At 36.3% G+C, this 25987-nt stretch overlaps 1 protein-coding gene across 1 annotated transcript; it reads left to right on the top strand.

Moving 5' to 3' along the window:
• The first annotated feature begins 7581 nt into the window (after positions 1–7581).
• LOC149181207 (YTH domain-containing protein ECT4-like) lies at positions 7582–13102 on the top strand. Its single transcript, XM_089416488.1, has 9 exons — positions 7582–8164; positions 8648–8733; positions 9789–9945; positions 10063–10139; positions 10259–10768; positions 10857–11408; positions 11566–11778; positions 11912–12061; positions 12155–13102. Exons 1-9 carry the CDS (start codon positions 8122–8124, stop codon positions 12404–12406), a joined length of 2040 nt encoding a protein of 679 aa, XP_089272614.1. The 5' UTR covers positions 7582–8121; the 3' UTR covers positions 12407–13102.
• The last annotated feature ends 12885 nt before the right edge of the window (positions 13103–25987 follow it).

The raw sequence follows: 25987 nt of genomic DNA, 5'->3' as shown, positions 1-25987 counted from the left end.
ATGGAAGCATAGAGAAGTATAAGGCCATATTTGTGGCCAAAGGATTCTCTCAAGTTGAGGGAATTGACTATGAGGAAACCTTTGCTCCCATAGCAAGGTATTCATCCATTAGATCAATTCTTGCATTGGCTGCATAGATGGGGTGGAAGATCCACCAGATGGATGTAAAAACAACATTTCTCAATGGTGTTATTGAGGAGGAAGTGTACATAGAGCAACCAAAAGGTTTTGAGACATTTGATCGGGAATCTCAAGTGTGCAAACTCAAGTGAGCATTGTACGGTCTCAAATAGGCACCCCGAGTTTGGTACACTCAAATTAATAGTTATCTCATTGGATTGGGCTTCAACAAAAGTGAAGCAGATGTGAACCTCTATCATATTTTGGTAGAAGGTAAATTTCTTATCATTATTTTATATGTTATATGATTTAATATTGATAGGTGAAGAGCAACAGATCATGCACTACTTCCTTGGGTTAGAAGTATGGCAAGGTGATGGGGAATTATTTATGTCTCAAGGAAAGTATGCCACCAAGATACTGCAAAGATTTTGCATGGAGAGTTGTAATCCCATGGAGACACCTCTAGCGACCAACTGGAGGAAGGAGAATGCCACTTCAGGTGAAGAGGTTGATGCTACCATTTACCGACAGCTAGTGGGTTCACTAATGTATCTTGTGAACACACGACTAGATATGTGCTATGTAGTCAACCAACTGAGCCAAGCTATGGTTAGGCCGACCAAATTGTATTGGAAGGCAACTAAACATGTTTTATGGTACCTCAGAGGCACTACCTAGTATGGATTATGGTACAAACAAACAGAGGGAGTGAAGTTGTGTGGCTTCACAGATGCAGATTGGGTAGGGAGTCCATTCGACCGAAATAGTACATCAGGTGGAATTTTCAGTGTTGGGTCCGCAACAATTTCCTGGTACAACAGGAAGCAAAGGTCTGTGGCGCTCAACTCAGCAGAAGCTGAATACATGGCTGCAAGTCAAGCAACATGTGAGGTGATTTGGATGAGAAAGATACTTGTGGGACTGTTTGGTTAGGAGATGGATCCAACTGTGATCTATTGTGATAATTAGAGTTGCATTAAGCTCTCTAAGAATCCAATATTTCACGATTGATCCAAGCATATAGATATTCGGTATCATCATTTATGGGACTGTGTGCAGAGGAGGATAATGTTGCTACAATACATTCTGACAAAGGAACAAGATGCTGACATCTTGACAAAGGCTTTGTCAAGAGGGAAGTTTGAATTCCACAGGTGCAAGATAAGGGTGGTTGAAAATCCCTTTCTTGCTAAGAGGGAATGTTGAGAAGTGTAATAAGAAAGGATCAATTTCCACATCAACAGACAACTTGGAGGCAGTTAATTGAGGTGGCATGGCTCTTATCACTCAGTTAGCTCAGTAAATTTGAGTTAGTGGGCTCGAAATTCAATTTGCATGTGTTGATTGCTAATTTGTAGCAATCTAGTTCAATTATTTCTAGTTGTACTCAATTAAACTAGTTCTAATAGTTAAAAGAACTAGTTGGAGGTCAGTGGTGCAGTGGAACAACAATCTAACTCAGAGATCATCCAGTTAACTGATCAATCAATAAAAAATAGCTCATGCATGCAAGGAATTTGAATTGCTTAGGTATGGTGGAGATTCCAACACAGTGTAACATCATTTTTAGACTAGTTTTGAGTGTACATGTGTTGCATGCAATCAATGGTCGATCCTTGGGATTTGCACAATCATTTTGTAGGAAATTCCTAAAAACTAGGGGCCAATTTCCTCAGGATTTACGCAAGGAAATAAGAGCTTAGGCGGAGGCAAAAATTGACTAAGTCCAGGTCAAAGCTTTTCATTGAGCAGAGAGAACAATTATTCACTTGCAGGTTGAGCTTAGAGCAAGTAAGCAATTGTAATACATTCTCTATTCATTTGATTAATGTAAGCATGCTTAAGGATTTTTTACCAGTTGGTTTCCCCTAGATAAATATTTGTACTTGTGTATGTGATTGATGCATGTTTATGAATTTTGTTCTAAACTGTGAATTAATTTCCACAGAGTAGTAGAGTAAAATTGTGTCTCTTGATTTAGATTAAATTTCTTGGGCAATTGCAATTCTATCACCATATTTCTACATATATGAATATGTTGGTATATAGTTATTAATATTTTTTTGAACTCAGGCTTCTATGATCCATATTACATTAAGAAGAGTCTTTTCGGTAGAAATCACATAGGAGAAAGTTTTGCCGACGCATTTCGAATCAGCGAGTGTGGTTCATCATCAGGACCAGATGAAGATGCAAATCATGGCACAAACTTAAATAGAGGACGATGTAAAATCCAAGCAGATACACCCAAAGAGATCACATCCCGCCGACCAAACTAGTGAGAGCCTAACCCCGAAGGCATCGAGGATAATTCACTCTGTGACCTCCCAATTGTAAGGTGCTTTAACAACGAGACCTCGACCAATTGAGCTAACCTTTGAAGCTTTAATTTTTTAAATTTTTATTATAATAGTAAAGATAAATAAAATTAAAATAATTAAAAAAATATAATAAGTCAAGATTTATAAGATGTGAAATTAAAATTAAATCAAATAATAAAATATAATTTTTCAAAATGGACCAAATTTGCAAAAATTTCAAATTTCATATACAATTTATTTTCAAAAAATTCAAAACATATATATATATATATATTTTAAAAGCTGTATAAACCCATTAATATTATTTTTTAAAATTAAATTATTATATATTATTAATAAAAATTAAAATCAATCCACATCATGTAAAAATGGAAAAAGACCTTGACACAACCACTCCAATAAAATGTGTATATTAGCAACATGCATGATTCTTGCATTGTTTTAGGCTGTAACGAGGCTTACCGTTCCTACGCTCCTCATCTTTTTGGTTTTGTATTTTGGAAGCGCAATTATTTTCTGGCAATGGAAACCCTAGACTATTGAGATAAGGCCCACAAATTACTAGAGGTTAAGCATTTGTTTATAATATTGTCCTTCAACTTTCTAGTGATGAGGTCCCCACATTAAGCTCGAGGGAGCCCGGAAGGCTCTAGAAGAGTAACTAACGTTGGGAATTTGTTTATGTGGCGTGCACAATGCCACTACCACAAAAGGGTTTGATACAAATTGGCCCCAAATTTATATGTCGCCATAGTTTTTGCTAACCTTACCCATTCAAGCTAAATGTAGCGATTGCTTAAAGTTTGGAATATAAAATTATAAAGTGAGATTAAAGAGCCGTTGGACATTGGGTATTTAAATAAAAATAACACACAAGCCATTATTTAAGGAAACATATATTCTTATGTAATTTTTTTAATAAAAGGGCCAAGGAAAAAATTATGTGATTATTAAGGTTTACGAAATTTTTCAAAAAAAGTGAATAAATATTTTTTCTATTTAATATATAAATAATTATTAAAACACATATTTGTAATCTATTTTTATATTTTTTAATAAATAAAATATTTTTATTATTAATTAAATTCTATTTTTTAAAATTTGAAATGAAATTAGAATAATCTAGAAGCATGAAGCGGAGACTTATCAAAACTTTATTCAAATGTTATGTCCCAAAGCAACTAACACTCAAAAAAATATTTATTTAACCAACGAACATTCCAGAGTTTAGAAGTCATAAAATTTAGTGTAATCTTACAAAGCTTTACCATAACTATTTACCTTAAATGCCTCATAAAACTTTTCAATCCCGAACGGTTCCCCGAGATTTTTTTTTTTTGAGGCCGACGCATCTCCTTTTTGCTAATAAAGTTTTTTAATAAGAATTCAGCCTTAATATATGGAGGAGTATTTATCTCTAACCTTCTTTAAAGTTTTATTTTTTTAAATTGGACTTTCGTTTATATATATCTCTAATATTCTTTAAAGTTTTTATTTTATTTTTTATTTTTTTAATTTATTTTTAACTACTGGATTTTCGTTTATAATTGAAGTATTCACTGGGCCTGGAGTATGCCCTAAAACTGCTTCTGTTTGGCTAAGAGCTCGTCTTCCTCGGACGTAAGGAAACAGGTTAACTGCCCAAGATCCAGAGGCATCTGGCAGGAGTGAAAGCCTTCTCCCTTACGGACCACCAGCGGGTTATTTCAGGTGGCGTGGTTTTCCTTGATAACAGTGATGTGTCAACTGACATTCGCGGATAGCAGCCAGAGATGGCTGTCCTCACTGTTGGTTTGACAAACTGAGTTTGATAAGTTTTTCCACCTTTTGAAAAAAAAAAAAAAAAAAAATTGAAGTATTCACCTTTAAAAAGAGAGTATTTACTTTCATATTTATTTATTTTTAATTTAATATTTTTTAATATCTATTTCTCATGTTTTTTAAAGTTGTCTTTTCTGAATAATTGTAAAGATATTATTTTTATATTTAAAGATTTCCTCATAGAGTTGTCTTTTTCATTATTGAAAAGCGAAATATATAAAGTTGACTTGATTTTATTGTAATAGTTAAAATGATTGGAAAGTAGGTTTTATATTAGTTTTATTTAAATTTAGTGTTTATAAAGACAAGTTGTGATAATGAAGTTAGAAAGGTAAATATTTTTAGGAGCGAGATTTTATGTGGGCGTGTTTTTAAAGATCTTGATTTTTGTTAAATAGTAAATTATTTAATGAGTTTAGGTTTTTGTGATTTATATTTATATTATAAGAAGATTTGTTTTTGAAAAAAATTACATCAAAGAATATTTGTCCATGTGTTTTAAATTAAATAGTGTGGTTCATGTTAGGACAAGATGAAGAATCGGATCATGGCAATGGGTTAAATATATAGACAGATCAAGATGAAGAATCAGATCATGGAACAGGTTAAATAGATAGAGAGATCCTTCCAACAAATATAACGAAATGACTATAAAATGACTACTTTTGATTGGGTCAAAAAATAGGGGAAGAATTAATTTAATCAAACACTAATTATTTAATGTTTGATTAAATTAATTCTTCCTCTATTTTTTGACCGAGTCAAAATTAACAGTTTCTTTATAGCCATTGGAAGGCTCTGTCTATCTATTTAACCAATCTGATTCTTCATCTTTTTATTTTTTATTTTTTATTTTATTTTATAGTTTATTAGACAGATCCAACCACTGTGGTTCATGTCAAGACAAGATGAAGAATGAGATCATGGCAATGGGTTAAATAGATAGAGATTCCAACGAATATAAAGAAACAACTACCACTGTGGTTCATGTCAAGACAAGATTGAAGAATGAGATCATGGCAATGGGTTAAATAGATAGAGATTCCAACGGATATAAAGAAACAACTACCACTGTGGTTCATGTCAAGACAAGATTGAAAAATGTGATCATGGCAATGGGTTAAATAGATAAAGAGATCCTTCCAACGAATATAAAGAAACAACTATAAAACAATTATTTTTCACTGGCTCAAAAAATATGGAAAGAATTAATTTAATCAAACACTAAATAATTAGTCTTTGATTAAATTAATTCTTTCCCTATTTTTTGAACCAGTTAAAATTAACCGTTTCTTTATAGCGTTGGAAGGCTCTCTCTATCTATTTTACTTTTGACTAACTTTTGACTAGGTCAAAAAATAGGGAAAGAATTAATTTAATCAAACACTGATTATTTAGTGTTGATTAAATTAATTTTTCCCCTATTTTTTGACTAAGTCAAAATTAACCGTTTCTTTATAGCCGTTGGAAGGCTCTGTCTATCTATTTAACCCGCTCTCATGATTTGATTCTTCATCTTGTCTATTCTTTGATGGTTTTTTTTTTTTTTACGATAAATCTCATGTTTTAGAATATTTGATGGAGGTTAAATTCCTACCATCCACCTAATAATTTTTTATAACTAAATTAAAATCACGGAAATCCTATTTCAAAATAGACGCACCTATTGGCATAACAAGTCGTTTATAATGTTTGATTACCATTATAAAGTTGGTTTGTGAGGGCTTTACTTCCCATTAAACCACTGATTCAAATCTTAATCCATTAAAAAAAAGTGAAATTCATTAAAGATAGTGCAAAGTCTTATTTTTAAAAACATAAAACATTTACCCCATTTATGAAAAGGAAATTTTTTTTTGGTAAAAATCACATCATCAAAGTTTTATTTATAAGTTTCCAACCATTCACTGTGATTCATCTTACTTTTCATAATATGAATCACATAAACCTAAATTCAAATATTTACCCATTTTTAAAATATATAATATTTACCTTATTTTATCTCTATATATAATTTTTTTAATATTTAAAAGTGAAGTTAATTTAATTATTTATACCATTTATTAAAATAAATATAATATATTTTTTTATTATTTAAATTATATTTTCAAATATATAAAATGATTAAACAATTAATTTATATAAATTTAAAATCTCAAACTCTATCATTCTAATAATTTAACCGGTTTTGAAACAAATCTCATTTAAAAATATACCAAAAAACATTAGAAAACATAAAACATTTAAACCAACAAACCCTATATTAGAAAAAAACATAAAATATTAGAAGATAAATAAGATCCCGAGACCACCTAGCTTCTTGAAAATATGGAAAGAGTGTGAAAACATCTTACAGATAGCATCAAGAAATGGCGGGGTTGAAATTAAATAATTATGAATTAAATTTAAATACTCTTTTTGTAAAATTGAATTTCTCTTAATCTCTTCTAATTTAAATTTTATACTTATTGATTTATGCCATTCATAAATTATGGAAAAGTATTTAAAAAACCATTTTATATATAAATTAAAAAACTATTCTATTTTTAAAATTTTAATATAACAAAATATTATTTTAAAATTTTAAAATAATTTTTGATATCTTATTTAAACATTCAAAAAAACAAATATTACTAAACATAAATAATAATAAAATTAACATCTCACAATGAAAATAACACTTTCTTAAGATACCATTTACATTAACCTAACCTCTTTTTTTTTTTTAATTAATAAGATTTACATAATTTTTATTTTTATCTTAACCTCAAAAGCATTCGGGATATATCAAAATCTAATTCAAAAATCTAAATCAATTAATATTAATATTATTATTATTCCACTAATATTAAAATAAAAAAATGTTCCGGCCATATCATGGTGCAGCGAGAGTTTGCATGATCCATGTATGGTCATGGTCATGATGACGTGTATGATGATGATTGGTGATGAGTATGTGGAGTGGGGTGGTTGGAGGTTCAATTGGTTCACGTTTGAGATATCGGATCATCCGACGGCTGGAAGATGGAGTCCCCACATTGCCGGACTGAACATGTACCGTTGGATTCCAAGGGACAATATAATAATTCCCCTCCATAAGAAATCTCCTCCCACCTTCCTTTCCTCCATCGAGAAGAAAGCTATCGTTAATCTTCTCGCGTGTTGGTTTCATCCCACCGCGGCGATCGAGTCCAACAAAAGTATCTGAGTCCCTGGACCGTCCGATCAGCGCTGGCTGATTTCCAGGCCCTTTCTTTAGAGAGCGGGCCTCATCTTTCCACGTTTTTTCTTTAAAAACTCGTCTTCCCTTAAAGCAGCCTCTCCATCTCTCGTCTTTCCCCATTGTCCCGCGTGCCTGACACCTCTTTTCTCTCTCTTTCTTTCTTTGTGTATTCTTATAAGTGGTTTTGTCGAGTCCGTTTTTGACGCTCAAGGCGGTTTTGCTTCGGCCTCTGGAAAACCTGCCGTCAAGGCGCTTGGATTTCTTTTCCGGCCTCTAAAGCATTTTCGAGGCAAACGAGCCCCTGGCCTCGTCATACGTCTGGTTAAGACCACGATCTTTCTTCTGTAAGAAGTGGCCTCCCCCTGGATCTTGGCGGTTTTCTGGTTTTCAAGATTCCGGCCTGTTCGCAACTTAGGGTTTGAGTGGCTGTGCAGTTTGAAAACTGCTTTTGTTTCTGCTAGCGGTTTTGCGTTTATCGGAAGCCCGAGCATTGTAGAATGCCTTTGTCGGTCAGATTTGGAACATTGGTTTGAAGGGCTTTTGGAAGGAAGCGGTATTCCGGGGTTTCTGGTTTCTTCGGAGCTGGAGGACGGTAGTCAGGGTTTTTACTGCGGTGATTTCTGGTGCAAATCCATGGCGTCTGAGCCCGTGGTCTCAGAGATGCAGGCTGAGAAACGTATCCTCTCTTTAACAGGAAAATTTGGCTTGGATTTGATTTTATGGTAATCGAACGTGTGACCTGTGGTCAGATTGTGTACAGGACTTTATGCAGCAATTTTTATTTTTGTTTGCGTGATTTTGGGGTTCTCATTTACCGTTCTGTATTTGGCCGGAGTTTAAAGATAAAGATTAAGAGGCTCGTGTTTCTTTACATTGAAAAGTAGCGGTCTTTGGCTCCCTTTCCTTCACTTATAGCGGTCTTCATTTAAGTCCCTGAATTTACTCCGTTTTCCCCTCTCTTCATAAGGAAAAAGTAGTCTGGATTTTAATTTGATCTTATTATTTGTTAGTTTTGTCTTAGGGTTTTTTCATGATTAGGGTTTGAAAGGCTCTGGAATATTTTGGAGTTATGGTTATCTTTCCACTTCTTTGAGGTTTTAAGTTGTTTGAAGATACGCACTCTTGGAAAGGTGGATCCTTTACTCTCTGTGCCGTCCAGAGGTAGGCGAAATGATGCAGAACATGAAAATTCAAGACTCTGCACAAGCTCCGGCAGTGGAAACGAACGCCAACATTGCGAAAGAGGTATGATTGCATGTCCAGCGTTTGTCCATAGAGTGTCTGGGTTTTCCTCTTACTGAGGTTATTTGGGTGCTGAAAAGCCAAGTTTCTGTTTGCTTTTGGTAGCCTCTGATATCCATGTATTCATTGTGTGAATTTGCCTTCCGAGTTTAATAGGAAATGGAGTATTTGTATCTCATTTTTGCCACCGTTGCTGATGCTCCCATGATGTGGGTGTTTTTATGTCTCGGTGAACGGCGTTTATTATTATTGTTATGGTTTCTGCAATGTGTGGCATGATTTTGATTTTGAGCTGGCAAAGCTCAGTGTTCTTAATGGCTTGGGATCTTGAGACCACGCGCATCAAGCAGTTATTGCATTGTTAAGATGAAACCTGAGGATTGTGTCAAATATTTGCGGATTTTGTCCTCCAAGGTCACGGACGAACAAATGAACTCATGATAAATGGGTTTTGCTTGTATTCTGTCCATATGAAAGGTTCAAAGATTTAACGGGAAATTTTTGGGGGGCTGTTGACAGAGGGGGTCTCAAATGTAACTTCTTCGTGGGTCTGTTGGCCCATAGCTCGTAACTCGTTTTGGTTAGCAGTTTGAATGCCTTGGGAGTACGTCTTGCATTTGTTAGGATGAAACCTAAGGTGTCCTTCAAAGTTTTGTATACTCTGCTCTCTCTTTCAAGGTCTTGTTCAACCAATTCAACTCATGAGATGTAGAGGTCTTTATTGAATAGGAAAGTTTTATAGATTTTTCTGGAGTATTCTTAGTGATCACTGCTAAATAACTCGTTGCTTTCTTATATTAAAGATCGATTTGATTGTTTACTTGAGATGTTGTTCTTTTCAGTTTCGTTCTGAGGATTTGATACAAAATAATATAACCGGGTGTTATGATAATGTGTGTGGGATTCTTCGTATATATATCATGGCGTTATAACTTCCTCCATTGGTTTATATTCGAAAGTTCTAACCGTCTACATTATTAACAGCCTTCTCAATATAATTCTGATGTCATATGTGTTCATGTGTTTGATAAAGTAATCTCTTTTTTCTCTGTATCCAGGCACCTGGGCCAGAGGGGAGCCCTTCTGATGCCACTTCTTCTGTAACATCACTGGGAGATTCTACCAGTACAAAGGACAGTGAGTTGGAGCAAGAAAATGTGGTGGAAAATGGGTTATATTATCCACCAAATAACTACTATGGTTTCTATTACCCAGGTCAGTTGTTTTGAAATTAAATAGCAGTGGTGGCGTTGAATGCACTTATATCCGCTGGCCTTTATTTTGTTAAATTTGATATTGCATGATGTATTGTCTAACCATTTTTCTTAGCAGGTTATGAAGTCGTAGGTAATGAATGGGATGAGCATGGTGCTTATCTTGGAATGGATGGCTTGGAGATTCCTTATACAGTAAATCTTATTGGCTCTGTACCTTAGTTTCTTATTGGCTCTACTCCTTTTTGTGCTTGTTTGATATTTCATTATTATCAGAATGCACTTTGTCTCATTGGCATTATGTATGCTTGCAGGGAATCCAAGCTGAAAATGGACCCTTGTTATACTATATGCCAGGTTATGGTTACCCTCAGCCTGCTTATAATCCTTATAATGCATACTTTCCTGGTGCTATGCTTGGGGTTGATGGTCTTCTTGCTCATCAGCCATATTATCCCAGTCCTATCTATCAACAACCCCTCACTTCTCCAGCCTATTTTCAGCCTCCTGTAGCACATGGATCGGAAGTTACACCAGCTTTTTCGTGGGATTCAGGACTTGCAGTTGCAGATCGGGCAAATGGAAATACCTTCAATGGAAGTGCAGCAGGTGGGCCAAGAATAAGCCATTCCACAGCAGCCGCTGTCTCTCAGGTGCCATATTCGAAGGCTATACCACCAGCAAGGAAACAGAATGTTGCTTTGGATTCAAAAGGATCAGCTCAGCCATCTGAGGGACTGCAATCATCACATTCAGTTTCTGCAGGTCAACCTAATATTCACTCTATAGGCCCTCAAAGCCAGAGTGGGAGGCCTGTGAATAAGGTTTGTATTGTTGTTTTGTTTGGATCTTGTCCTATATTGTATCCAGATATTTGTTGTTCACTATCTCATAGATGTGTTTTATTTCCAGATCCCATCACATGGTTCTACTGGTCAAACTGCAGCTTTACCAAAAGGCTACGTACCGTTAGGAAAAGTTGCGGGTTGTTCAAACCAAGGCAAGGCCAATGTTCTGTATCCTAATAATGCTGCAGATTTCAAACCCAATGGGCATGAATACCTTGCTGGTGACAGATTGAAGACGCGAGCAAAGGTCAATGGAAATGGGAATTTGGATGTCCTCAATGAACAGAATAGAGGTCCTCGAATCAACAAGATGAGGAACCCCTGGTTATTACCTGATGTGAATACTGGGGCTCATGGCCTGGTGGAAAATACTGAAAATTGTGGTCCTGAGGTAAATAGGGACCAATTTAACCTGGCAGATTTTCCCACAAAATATGATAATGCGTTTTTTTTTGTGATAAAATCTTATAGTGAGGATGATGTGCATAAGAGTATTAAATACAATGTTTGGGCAAGCACTCCAAATGGAAATAAGAGATTAGATGCGGCATATCAAGTTGCGCGGGAGAGGTCTGGTGGAAATCCTGGAAGCTATCCCGTTTTCTTATTTTTTTCGGTTAGTATTATTTGTGGACTTATTATTTTTTAGGGAGCGGTTTGGGAAGGGGGTTAATTCTTTGATGGTCATTTTATACTACGATCAGTGGTCATGATTCCATTTCTTTGGACATCGTAGAGAATGAATATGCTAATATTTACAAATATGAGTGCAGGTTAATGCGAGTGGTCAGTTCTGTGGAGTGGCAGAGATGGTTAGCTCGGTGGATTTTAACACGAGCATGAATTTTTGGCAACAAGACAAGTGGAATGGTTTCTTCCCTGTAAAATGGCACATCATTAAAGATGTTCCCAATTCCCATTTTCGTCACATCATTTTGGAAAACAATGAGCACAAACCTGTCACAAACAGTCGAGATACGCAAGAGGTGACCATTATTTAATCCTCTTACTTCCATGTTTGAACCGCTTAAAATTTACTTTCAATACTAATATTCGAAATTAAAAGCTGAAATTTCCGAGAGGTGTACACTTTCTATTAATACATTTATTTTTATGCAGATAAAGTTCTTACAAGGTATTGAGATGTTAAGTATCTTCAAGAACTACTCGGCAAAGACATCAATACTTGATGATTTCATGTTTTATGAACATCGTCAGAAAGCAATGCAAGATAAGAAGAGACAGTCAAATCAACCTGAACAGCTCCAGGTAAGCAGGATTTGTTATATGGATTGTATTTCTAGTTGTTGTGTCGTTGAGATTATCTTCTGTTTAATCACAAAAAGCCAAACCATTTTTCAGCCAGCAGTGCTAGCGGATGCTGTCCAGAAAATGGGATTGGGTGAACAGTTGGATAAAGCTGCTGAAGAAGCTAGAAATCACAGTGATCGCAGGCCTGCAAATGGCAATCAGCTTTCAGACTCGAGTAATAACAAGAATACTGCGTTGGAGCCTTCGTCTGTGAGAAAAGAACAGATTGCACCATCAAAGCAAGTTGATTTGAAAAAGAATGAATCAAGAAGGCTAGGTGACGAATCAAGTAAAAAAGAATAGTGATGAAAGTCCGAGTGTTTAAAAATCGGATTTTCTGATACATAATGTATGGATAGGAAGGTTTTTGGCTATATTTGGTATTCTCCTTGTGGCCACCAGTAATCTCAAAACCAGTTTTTTTGCCGTGTGCTGGGATGAATGTGTTACAGAATATGGCCCCCCAATAGCATTGTAACCGACACCAATATCCCAGTGGAACTGGTAGCGTTATTAAAGTGGGCCAATTGTACAATAGTTGCCTTCATAGAGAACGGCACCAGCAAAAGAATGACATATAGGAAAGTTCCTCCGCCACAACTGCCGCAGTAATATTAGGGACCACATCATCCTTCTTGAGTGGTTTTGATTTGATGATTCCCTTCTTTGACCCGAGGATATATTTTGGGCTGATATTCCAGTATGATGTTTTTGATACAGAAAACTGATTTCTTCAGGGGCCTTGCCTTGCAGGTTGGAGATATATAGTAATTTCCTCAAAAGACAGTTAAACTAGGAAAGTGGTTTTCAGGATTTCACAGAACAGAGAGTGTATTTAATGTTTCGCTGGCCCATCGGGCTAGATTCAAATGCAAGCATTCCAATTGTAAAAATCTGCTGGATAAAATTAAAAAGACGAGCTTGTGCCAGCAGTCTACAGCAATGAAATTTATTTAGGCTATCAATTCTGATTAAAAAATACATGGCCATTTTTGATGATCTGTGGCGTAGAATGTTGTGTGATTGTGTTGCTATACAAGCAGTTTTAACTCAAACAATTGGATTTGCAATTCTGGTGAAATCTTATGTTTACATTATTTGTTAAAATGTGTGACTTGTTATAATATGCTGTTGATTGGTGGGGCATTGTCACTAAAAGGAAAGTCACAGATTGATTAGTTTAGCATCTTGATAGGGGCCCCAAGTACAGGTTCTGTTAAGCAGATCATCATAAGGAACAATGCGGTTGAGAAAGATGACTTCTATAAGGAAACCTTTTCTGGAAAACTAAAATTTGTTTAATTGAAAAAGTAATTATTCAATTCTCGGCAAAAACAGCATCTTCCAGAGAAGACAACATATTGGGAATAAAGGTGAATTGACTTCTCATACGCTACGCAACTCATAAACGCGAATAATAGCATGAGTAAAATATTGATTTTAAAAAGCATTTTCTTTTTCTTTGAGAGGAGAGAGAGGTATATGAGACGCCTACCCACCACGATGGTTCCCTTTACATTCATTAAAAGGCATCTTCTCTGAATTGATTTATCTCTTAATTTGAAAATGGGGTCGAAAATGTCAAAGCGCAACATCAATTAAAATCCTCTGCACATCATCACTTGCAGATTTGTATATATAAAGGCTGTTCTGTTATGCAGTGCCTCAATGATGTATCCAATTTGAAATTTGTTCGTGGCTTATAAACAACAGGTCTTCTATGCCTCCTCATTCTGTGGTTGAGGAGCACTGATAGATTTTCAACAAAGCGCAACATCAATTAAAATCCTCTGCACATCATCACTTGCAGATTTGTATATATAAAGGCTGTTCTGTTATGCAGTGCCTCAATGATGTATCCAATTTGAAATTTGTTCGTGGCTTATAAACAACAGGTCTTCTATGCCTCCTCATTCTGTGGTTGAGGAGCACTGATAGATTTTCAACAAAGCGCAACATCAATTAAAATCCTCTGCACATCATCACTTGCAGATTTGTATATATAAAGGCTGTTCTGTTATGCAGTGCCTCAATGATGTATCCAATTTGAAATTTGTTCGTGGCTTATAAACAACAGGTCTTCTATGCCTCCTCATTCTGTGGTTGAGGAGCACTGATAGATTTTCAACAGAATTAGAGGACAATTTGTATATTTTATTACGGCAATTCCTATTTCATTGACTATAGAATACTTAATGCGGCCTGACATGCACACATTTAACTAACTATTTCCCTTTCAGTGAAAGCACACTCATCGAGATAGCATCATCGAGAGGGAGAGGGATAGTTAAATGCCTGCATGTCAGGCCGCATTAAGTATTCTATAGTCGATGAAATAGGAATTGCCTTTTATTACTTGAAAGGTTCAGTGTCAGTGTTTGTTTTTAATGATAACTTATTAATCTTAGTTTAATAATGAGTATGGATAATTAATCTTAGTTTAATAATGAGCATGGATAATTAATGTGCAGATAGCAATAACTTATTAATCTTCAATATAATAGTGACTTTGAATAAGGAATGCGTAGATAATAATAATAATTTGTATATGTATCTCATTAATTGGAATTTGTACCATCATTGTTCGTACTCATTTTTGAAGCGACATTTTTTTCCAAATTTGAAAATATAAAAAGGTCTAATTAAATTCAGATGATCTGTCACTCAGATTGGAATTGGCTGAAACAAAGGGAACATAATCATAAAATATATATGCGAAATTATTTTTTCCGGTATGTGATAGATTTTAATTCGGTATGTGATAGATTCGAATTTGAGATGAATTTAGGTTGACATTTTGTAATGAGTTATTTGATAGATTTGAATTTGAGATGAATTTAGGTCAATATAAGTCAGTTATTAGGCATCACTAATTAATAAAAAATTATTAGGCATTATTTGAGATCACTAATTAATAAAATTACTAAAAACTGGATTTAATCAATTTACCTGAAATACCATTCTTAAAAGGAAATATTTTTAGAAAAATATTCCAAAATATGTATTTCATTAAAAGAGAACAACATTGTAATATAGCTCCGCTCATTTCCTCAGATTTGAGGATGGACTAGGATGGACTAAGTTGCCGTGAAGTGAAACCTATTATGAGAACTTGGGATGGAATGGTGCGAGGCATGTGGTTTAATGTGATTTGGAATCTAATTCTGGCCACATTTGTTGTAGTTCGTTGGATTCAAAAGTTGGAAAGAGCTCCAAATTCATTGGCACGCACTATATGATAAGCATCCATGAATACTCACCTTATATTTGAGAATTTATATGTGAGAAAGTGGGGCAACATTTGTTGTAGTTCGTTGGATTCAAAAGTTGGAAAGAGCTCCAAATTCAGTGGCACGCACTATATGATAAGCATCCATGAATGCTCACCTTTATATTTGAGAATTTATATGTGAGGTAAAGAAAATTTATATGTGAGAGGTAAAGAAAAGTTGTAGGTAAAAAATTCAAAACATATACAAATGATACACAAATGAATGTAACTCAAAGTACAAGAAGGAAAACATCTCTAATGCTAAAACCTTGAGAACACAAAAGATTCTAAAACCTTAAAGAACACAAAAGATGAAACCACAAGATTCTAAAACCTTAAGAACACAAAAGATGAAACCACAGCCTTTTTTCATACCAGTTTTTAAATATAAAATAATATTTTAAATTAAAAAATAATAAAATCGAAATTTTTAATTTATAAAAATTAATATAATTTAATATTATATCATACTATATATAAATTAATTTTTTTTTGTTTTTTTTCAAAATGGTTTATTTATTTATTTTTTCAAAGTGATTTCCATTTATATTATGGAAAATTTCGGGGGCGAAATTTTGCAAAACCAAATTTTAATAGTAAATTATGTGTTTTTATTGAATATTTGCTTACATTTTGTTGGGAAACACACAAGGAGTGTTGGTAACAATTTCTCTCTAGCTTGAGCTATACCACTTGTTGGGAGTGTTGGTTTATCCAATGTGTAACAATCACCCCTCGAGCGTGAGCTTGGGGTGTATCGAACTTGTACCATGACTCTGATACCACTTGTTGGAATCACAATTGTTGTTTTGGTCCTCTTACCATGACTCTGATACCACTTGTTGGGAGTGTTGGTTTATCCAATGTGTAACAATCTCCCCTCGAGCGTGAGCTTGGGGTGTATCGAACTTGTACCATGAATCTAATACCACTTGTTGGAATCACGATTGTTGTCAGACCAAAACCCGTAGGTGTCAGTCAATGACCACATTGCCAAAGATAAGGATCAAATTAGTCAATGTCGTGAAACATCTAATATACAACACATTCTAATTTCTATATGTATGAATTTTCAAACTAAAATATTCACCGCCAAGATTATATATAGGAAAAATATTATTCACTGCCAATATTATATATAGAAAAAATATTAAATCCTTAAAAAATAGAGGTGGCATGAGATTTGAATGTGAGACTTGATGGTGACTAAACCCCCACTCAAACCAATTAATTTATAACAAACGTGTTATATGATATAAATTATTATTCAATTTAGAAAAAATTAGGGGAAATGTATGTGCTAAAGCAAACCAATATTTAAGTACCTAGATCCATCTTAACTTTGGATCTACCAAATGTTGAAAGAGATCAAATCTCTTTAATTAATTATTATTAATTTTATGGTTATTTATCAATAATTTTTTTTACAAGTGAAAATGTTTAACAATATATTACAACAATACAACATCTTTATTATATTGAATTAAAAGGAGCCATTACGACATCTTTATCATATTGAGCTTGAAAAAGCCTCTTGATACAATGCATATAATCCATCTTAACTTTGGATCTACCAAATATTGAGAGAGATGAAATCTTTTTAATTAATTATTATTAATTTTATTTTGACGGAGTCATGTTAAACAATACAACATCTCTATTATATTGAATTAAAAAGAGCTATTACAACATCTTATCATATTGAGCTTGAAAAAGCCTCTTGATATAATCCATATAATTTTTAAATATATATATAATTTTTCAATATAATATGATATAATTTTTAAATATATACTTATATCAATCCATTTAAATTTAATATTTAATTTTTACAATAATATATAATAATTACACTTGCCATTTTAATTATAAATAATATATGTAATAATTAGAATATTGAGTTAATATATTTTAATTATATATATTTTTTATTTAAAGAATTGAATATAAATTTATTTTTTTATCGTCTTATTAGAATATTTTATAAATATGTATTAATTAAAAACTTTGAAGTCAAAACTTACAAAGAAGATATACAAAATGGATGTTGAAATAAGTCATAACAGTTATAAAGTTTTGGTGGATTAAGACAAAAGGTTTAAACATACAGAATTGCAAAATTGACATTTAAAAAAATATTTTAAAGGTACAAACTAAATGAGATAAGAGTAAATTGTTATTCAAATGTTAATATAGAAAAATTATAGATTATTAAAGTTAAATAAAAGATGAGATATTTAAGGATGAATCATAAAAGAGACGTAGCATTTGGAATACTGGAAATGTCATTGATGCTCCTCTTAGTTTTAGAGGGTTCTAAAATTGGATGATGCTTGTCATTAATCTATAGGGTAGATGATAGTTGCAAGTGAGGTCGAGGATGCATTGTAAACACAATGATTAAAGGTGGCTCAAGCTATTGGCTTCATGCTGTTGAACCTTGGAGACTTGACATCTAGATCGAAGAAACCAACATGTCCATTTGTCTCTTGAGTTGCAACAAAATCCCCATTATGTACTAAAAATTAAACTTGATACTGTGATTAAGCTTATTGGTGTCTTGTCTCACATAGCATTCAAAAGTCCATGAATTCAAGTCCAATGAGTGAATAATTTGATTGACATAGAGAGAAATCGGTAAATTGGAGAGTCTAATAGAAAAAATCCTAGGGTGTTTAGATACACACTAAGAGGGGGGTTTGAGAGGCCCCTGGGGGTTGTCACCAAAGATGAATAATAACATGAAAAGAGTGCTAACAAGTCATGAGGGAGAAGGAGGACTAAATGAATTCCTAAAGCTCTCACAAGGTACCAAAAAGTGGCGGATCTAGTTATGTGGTATAGGAATTATCCCACCTTGTAGCATGGGAGCCATCGCCAAGCATTCAATAGAGGAAGTGAGTGAGAATTAGAGCATGATATTGTGGTGTGCGGGTAAAATTATTTTAGCCTTGACGTCATGGAAGAATTATGACTTGTGTTGCACCATCTGTTGGAATGGTTCTAATGTGTGTGCTTTAAGTTGGCTATTCTGGAATTGATTGTTCATATATTTGTTCGTTGGTGACTAAGGACCCCCATTTTTTCTTTGTAGCCACATTTGCCTTGGAGTCAACAATGCAATTGTGTTTATAGACGATTCTAGAGCTTCTAATTTATCACTTATTTGACAAATTATTTTAGAATGGGCACAAGATTTATGTTTGTAGGGAGTCTTGGAAACCATGCACCGGATAATTAGGCTAAAATCACTCAACACTCATAGCTTTATGACTTGCATACTTGTAACTTGATGAAGCCTTGTAAAGTGCATATACTTTTGCTCTACCGTTAGTCATTATTCCAAGATTTCATTTGAAGGAATAGTCCCTCCCACACTAGCGTCATCTACTTAAATAATCTGTTCTTGAATCATGGATACATGTTAATTTTTACAATATTATAGTATAAATATTGTGTCCATTATTTGGTTTGATGCATTCTAAGGGAATTCCACAGGAGAAAGGGATCTCATACACTCTAGGGCCAAGCATAGGGTCATTCTTTTCCTTGGTTATTCTGAAGAGCTTCTTGTCTCATGGCATGCCTAAACTCCAAGCCTTTCCCATCTCAATCACATTTCTCCTCACATCCAATTCATTATGGAGCTTGAAGAAAATAATTCCCTCCCATTTCTTGATGTCCTTGTTTGTTGCCTCCCTTACCCACAATGTCTATCAGAAGCACACTCATACTGATACGTACCTCCATGCCAACTCTCACTAGCATCCTTCTCAAAAGTCTGTTGTGCTTAAAACCCTTGTTAACTGAGCCATTCAAATCTCCTCCTCTTAGTCCTTTCCCAATGAAAAATACCATCTCATCAAAGCTATCAAAGCCAATGGGTTCTCCTCTGCACAGATAAAAAATAATTTCCATTCCGCTCTTCACGCCAATCCAGAAAACTATCTATCATTCTTCCCTTAGCTAAAGTCTCCCTTCCCTATATTCAGGGAGTTACTGATCACATTTCTAAAATCCTTTCTAAAAGGAACATAAATACCCTAATCAAGCCCCAAACAATCCTCAATCAACGCTTCAGTGTTGAATTTTCCTTAGGCCCTAGATTTGGTCTGAGGTTAACTAAGCACACAAGAAAGCTAGGAACCCCCAACTTACAAGCACTTTGCACACAGACACATTGAGCCCAAAGCTTGATTTTTTATTAGTCCATCAATAAAAGAATCATGTGTCTCCTATACCGGGGATCATGGCCCCCCAAATAACTAGTACAACTAGTACACACTAGTATACAAAACTAGGGCTTGCGATCTACTTCTTTAGGTGTGATGCAGAAAAGTGTTCCCTCTATGGACAAAGGCAACCCCTCTAGCCTTAGAGTGGGTCTAGTCACAACAAAGACAGATCAATAATTGATTTCCTTAAACGTCATCGTTGGAGGCCTACCTCAAACCAGTGGTCGATGAAGTTCCGTTCCGTTGCGCTGCTCCAGCTTCCGTTTCCTTCTCCTCAATGAGTGATCAACTTGAAACAACACAAAGAAAACACAACAAAGCACGTAATAGGAAAACAACAATGATTTATTTACTCACAAAGTCAAGAAGTCATGAGCTATCAAGTAAATCACATACAAGACATAGGAAAACATCATTGATTGTATTAATAATGAATTAAGAGCAAGCTTACAACTAAGTCTTGACGTCGCAAGCCTTCTCAGAGGGTCTAGCCGATATGTTTCTCAAGCATTCACTCTTCAAGGATGAATCTCCCAACATACAATGTCTCTCTCTCACTCATAAGCTTTAACACAAATTTAAGGGCACTCCAGAACCTTCCACAAGCTATCAACAATCCCACACTTGTCACAACCACACCAGCTACCTATCAAACTTGAAAGCATTAGCAGCGCTACCCAACCAAAGGAACTACTAACTAGTTAAAAAAGCTAGAAGATCATAGCAATGGTGAGTGATTTTATAGGAGAAGGAGTCTCCATGAAATGAGGGAGAGGGAGCTTATCTTCAAGGAAAGTAGCACAAAAGGCGGAACCACCATCCCAGAGGCGGAAAGGTGACCCAAACTGACCCAACAACTAGGTCTAGAGACATCCAGAAGGCCGACTGTTTGAACTAATTCGCCAAATTTGGATCGTCGCGGGTCATGAACTGGGGACTAGCAACGACGTCGCAACGATACAGTGCATGACAGAGAATCATCACGGATTTTAAGGGTTTACTAGCGACGATGCAGAAACTTAGTCAAAAAGGGTCAATCTTCAACATTAGAGAGCATTTGCTTAATCTTCTTGCATTGGTGGGAAGATATGAACATGTTTATTTGACACATGACACAGTAAAGGGACTGAGATGAGAATAGTGACAAATTACTGTGTAACAGATGCCCCCCTAAAGCATGAAGCCCGAGAGAGTGGAAGGGGTGAAATGCTTTACGAAACTGTCTGAACTAGAACCACCTTGAAGATCCTGCAGGCGCAAGTACAACTGATATATGTGATAGTGAAATACATGTAGTCTAGGCATGGGCGCAGCCATCCATAAGACATATGAGACTTGGTCTATGGTATGGACGCAACCACCCAGTGGATAAGACCATAATAATGACAAAGGTATGGTCACAGCCATCCATGAAGACTCAGGCATGGTCGCAGCCATCCATAAAAGTATAATCACGAACCAATCCACGCAGCCCGAACATATGTAATCTTAGTTCGGGGTCTTGAAACCCAACCGATCATAGTACAAATTCTAGCATGCGAACATATGTGCTGAGGTCAAGCACGATAAAAAGTCGCTTGATTACCAGTGAATGATGAAAACCATTAACAAGCGCAAGAGAAACCACCAATAATATCAATGGCTCTCAAGGTACTGTCCAGTACAATCCATTAAGTGTGAAAAATGAGCTGAGGTCGAACACTCGTGGAATCACCCAATCGAAGACCAATGATGAAAGTCTATCGTCAGGTGCGAAGAACTTGCCATTGAGGCATGCAAGCTCCAAGGTACCGAAGGGGATCTCTAGATCAATCTCCTGGATAATGAGCTGGTGTCGACAAGGGACGATCTGTCACAAGAGGGCTGCAATGTTTCCCCCATCAACGACACGAGATAAGGAACAAGTGGTAGATGGTGAAACAAAATATTAGAGGAGGAGGTAAAGATGTAAACTGCAGAAAGATTATACTCTTGAACATAATGGCGAAACGACTTTGGAATGTGGCAGCATTTTGATACGAAGGGATCGACGGCTTGATGGAAGCAACATGGATCAGATGGAATGAGGCAAAATGACAACCCAGACCTACGGAAGGCCAAGTGACGATGTATGGATATCCCAACTCGACAAGAAGCAAAAGTGTCGATGTTCAAGAGTGACTAGCTGCCATAGATAACCAATGATGACTTCCAAATTTCCTCCCACCATTGCTGGCGAGTACCCCAATTATTTTTGAAAACAAGCTTGAAGGGGATAGCATATGCTTGTAATATAAGTTCAACCTTCGGTTGAATCCAACCTAGTAATAGTTTAACGAGCCCTAGGGAGGAGAAGCTCGAGTCTCGTCATGGTGACGAGTCCAATGTCATCAGGGTTTAACAAGTCCAACATAGGTAAAACTCAGAGTCTTTTTCATGTTTAGAGAGTTTAAAAAAGACAGAAAAGAAAACTCCAGGGGGTCCTTTTTCGTAGATTTGTGTCCCTTGAGCCCGAAAAAGTATAAAATGATACTCGAGAGAACAGCTGGACCATTACGATCAAGGAGTACTTTTCGTAATTAGTGACCTCGATCTGAAAAAGTAGAATAGCGATCGTAGACACGTCGTTTCGTAACTAGTATCGAACCTGAAATGACAAAAGTTCGACGATCTTTTCATGTTTATACGGTCAGAAAAGAGCTCAAAGTGGATTGCCTTTTATTCTGTTTAACGAGTTAAAAGGGAAAACTCAACAATCTTTTCGTCTTTAAACGGTCGGAAAAGAGCTGAAAGCAGACCTCCATTTTTATTCTCTTTAACGAGTCAAAAAAGGAAAAATACTCAGCAATCTTTTCATCTTTTATGAGTCAGAAAAGAGCTTAAAGGAGACTCATCTTGGAGGAAGAAGTGGTATAAAGGGTAGCAACTGGTTTCGACAATGGTGGAACTGCTCAAAACATGTAATGGTCAAGAGGCTGGCTAATAAAACCACTCATCGCTGCGGTCCCCCAGGAAAGGAAAAAATAACCAAGTGAAAGCATATGATCGGCCAAAGAGATGGCGATGATGGAACGAAACAACCAAGGCTCATCTAGCAGAATTTAGCGGATAAAAACAACAATCACGAAATGTAAATTGGGTATGGGTTCATTTTTACACAAGTTTGTGTTAGCCTCCTATACCAATAGGGTTTCATTTTTCATGATTGACAGTGGAAGTGCCAAAAATGTTCATCTTTGGTGACACAAAGGTTCTATTTTTGTGAAGGAGACAGAGAGTTAAAAAATGTAAAGAGGGTATGCCTTAAAAGAATAATCAAAAGGCAAGAAAAATGAATTGGTCAGAAAAAACAATTGAAATGAACCCCAAAGAAAGACCAGGAAAGTGACCAACCAAAATGTCACTGCTATCTTGATAGATGGCCCAACAGTGCAAGCTGGGCCATGCCATGTTTTAAATTGCCTGTTTTAGACTAGAGAAAGAGAAATCTGTCCAAACAGTTTAAGCTTGGCAGATTGGTAGTTAGGTAGAGAACAAAGGCGCCCAACTGCTTAATCTGGGCCCTTGGAAGTGATAAGGGTAGTTTTAGATAGCAAATTATTTGAAAAGAAAAAGAAAAGATCAATTGAGGGTTTGCAAGTCTAAGTGCACCTTCCCTGAAGTAACAAAAAATGCTAGGAACTAAGATGGGTAGGTAGTCAGGGGTTGCCGAAGCCTGATTTCTTTCATGAGTGAGCTTGACAAAGAAAATTGATATCAGCAAGAACAGAACTGTTACTCAGCATTTTGATAACAAAATATGGAAGCATGTCTAACTTCCCCTTTTTCCCAGGAAATCTTTTTCTAACATCCCTCTAATAAACCTTGGAATTCACTCAACAAGTCCTAGCATCACTTTACCTTCTGTGAAATACTAAGCCAAGGTGTTAGTTTCTACCACACAAAAAAGCCACATTTTCTGTGTAAAATCATTGCTTACTCTCATCTGCTCCTAATCTAAGTTTACTCCTCAAAAAACTTAGCTCCCTGTTCCCCTCTCACATCTCCAATTCATATTGACTTCTAACCTTACTATTTAACTCCCTAAGTGTTCCCCTCCCCCTACTATTATCATATTTTATACAAAAACCCAAAAATATGTACATACCCCCCCCCCCTTTTGGGCATTATAGCCATATATTTCAAAGTTCAGGAAGCATGAGGAAATCTTAGGCTTTCATGTGTATTTCTCCAGGCTATGTTCGGGAATTAAATTAACACCTGGTTAATTTAATAACCCTCACCCGCTATACCCTCCTTAATGTTAAAATCCCTCGTTTCTTCATCACTGGTGTAAATTTTCCATAAACCCACATTTTCCATTTACCCAAAGTTTTGTTTCTTCGCGCGGTATCAAAAGAAATAATTTTTTAATAGTTGGGTCCTGCCGCTATCGCGCTGGCGGCTTGTCCTCCCGTCCGCCGTCGGATCTGGGCCCTCCCATCCGACGGTCATCGGGCATTTCGGAGCCCCTCTACTATCCATCCGTTAGCGCCCGAAATCTGTCAGAGGATGACGTAGGGCCAGGGACGCGTGCCCATTTGTTAGTGGATCGGGTGGCCTCTGACCATTACCAGGCCCATACCAAAAGCGGTCCGATAATACCGCTTACCACCGTCGGCCTCCCGCCCTTACGTCATCGCCCACGTCAGCAGACACGCCAACTGCCGTTTCACTGTTATCCGACATGGCCGCCGCGTCATCCCTCCACGTCAGCCCTGTCATACATCACCACGTCATCCCTGCCGTACTCAGGCCCGACCAATGACGTCATGCTGACGTCATTTACCAAAAGGCGCCAAATCCCTATTTTTTCCATATATTCGCCCAAAATCATCGTTTTTTCGTATTTCTATTTGGACACTTGCCGTGCACCCTTGCATGTCGTTTACGTCGTCTGTCCGCCAACCGCAAAACTCCCACCCTGAGCTGCTGGCGCTGTGAGTTCATCAACCTCCAACACCGTCGTCCTCACAGTCCTCAGGTATTTACCTATTTCTTCTGCATACCCTGGTCTTCCAAGTTCACTATATTAAAAGAAAAGAAAAAAGCATGAGAACTGTGCAAATTCCTAACTACTAAGAACCTCCATCTGCTAAGCTTAGCCCCAAGTTCATCTGGAGAAGGTCACATTGGTCAAATTCCGCTGAATTCTCACAGCTCCCTGCGCATTTGCGACTTAAAACCACTAGCAGACAAAGTCCACTGAAAAGGCAGCACTCATCCCCAGCATTGGTTACTTTCACCCTCTCGACAAGCTGTTGCTCCCTGTTAGCCCAATTCACCTTCATTCTCATCTCTGCAAGTCATCCCATCAACCATAATCTACTGTTCACTGCCAGTTTTGCTAAACCGAAAGCATAAATTCAACTTCAAAGTGAGAACTAAGCAATGGAGACCCCAGTGACATTAAATATTACTCCCCTGAATGCCCCAGATAAGAACCTAGAATGGTTGGCCCTTGCTGACCGGGATTATCAAATCAAAGAAACAGTTGAGATAATTAACAAATATCACATACAAACTGTTTGTGAGCTGAAGAAAAAATACATGAGTGGTGCTGATGACATAGGCATCTGGGACTCTAACTTACCCATTTATTACCTTCCCCAAGTCAATGTGTTCCCAGACCTCATCCATCAGTGTTGTGAACACTATGAACCCTCTCAAAGAGCAGTTTTGGGTTCATCTGGGACTATTTTATTTCACATCACTCCTCAATCCATAAATCAGATGCTAAACTTTAAGCCAACTAAACCTCTGGTGCCCCTTTCTATGAATTTTCTGCTCAAAAAAGCTGCCAAGCTGCCCAGCTCAGAGGTCACAAGGATTGGCCAGTTGTTCATGAAGCCAGAATATCAGCCCCGACAACCTCCTCCTTATCTACATGTCTGGTTCAATGAAACAGGGAGACTGCTAGTGGATATGATATCCTGCATTCTAGGATTCAATACCAGTGAGTTTGTGGATGAAACAACCTTGGTAATGTTATCCATGTTCACTCCAGGGCAGCCCCCTGCTGCCCAGTATGATTATGCCACATTCATTGCTGACAAAATTCATGAGCAATTCATGAATTTGGAGAGAGAGAGGGTATTCAAGTACACATCCTATATATATCATTTGATATTATACTATCAGCCTGACAGTTTCCCTATTTTCTTAAAAAAGCTGGATGCAAAAGGAAACAGGAGGTCAGTGGTATTTTGGACACCAGTCTGTCACCATATCTCTTGCTCTCCATATAACTATTGTGAGTTCATTGATCTGTTCATCTATCCGGCCTTGTCTCTGCTGCAGAGTTCTCCTCTTCCTAGACTCACCGATGAAATGCAGAAGATCCTCCAGCTTGCAAAGAAT

The sequence above is a fragment of the Pinus tabuliformis genome, chromosome 3_2 (assembly GCF_031772625.1).
Source record: "Pinus tabuliformis cultivar Carrire ecotype Pingquan chromosome 3_2, CPIR1, whole genome shotgun sequence".
Classification (NCBI taxonomy): Eukaryota; Viridiplantae; Streptophyta; class Pinopsida; order Pinales; family Pinaceae; genus Pinus; species Pinus tabuliformis.
This window is presented reverse-complemented; position numbering and strand designations above follow the sequence as displayed.

Bases quoted from the DNA above. Each gene is read 5' to 3' on its own strand.
- LOC149181207 (XM_089416488.1), top strand. From the start codon at position 8,122: ATGGCGTCTGAGCCCGTGGTCTCAGAGATGCAGGCTGAGAAAC. The intron at 8,165-8,647 runs GTATCCTCTCTT...TGTGCCGTCCAG, and splicing joins AGAGATGCAGGCTGAGAAAC to AGGTAGGCGAAATGATGCAG. The intron at 10,140-10,258 runs GTAAATCTTATT...GTATGCTTGCAG, and splicing joins GCTTGGAGATTCCTTATACA to GGAATCCAAGCTGAAAATGG.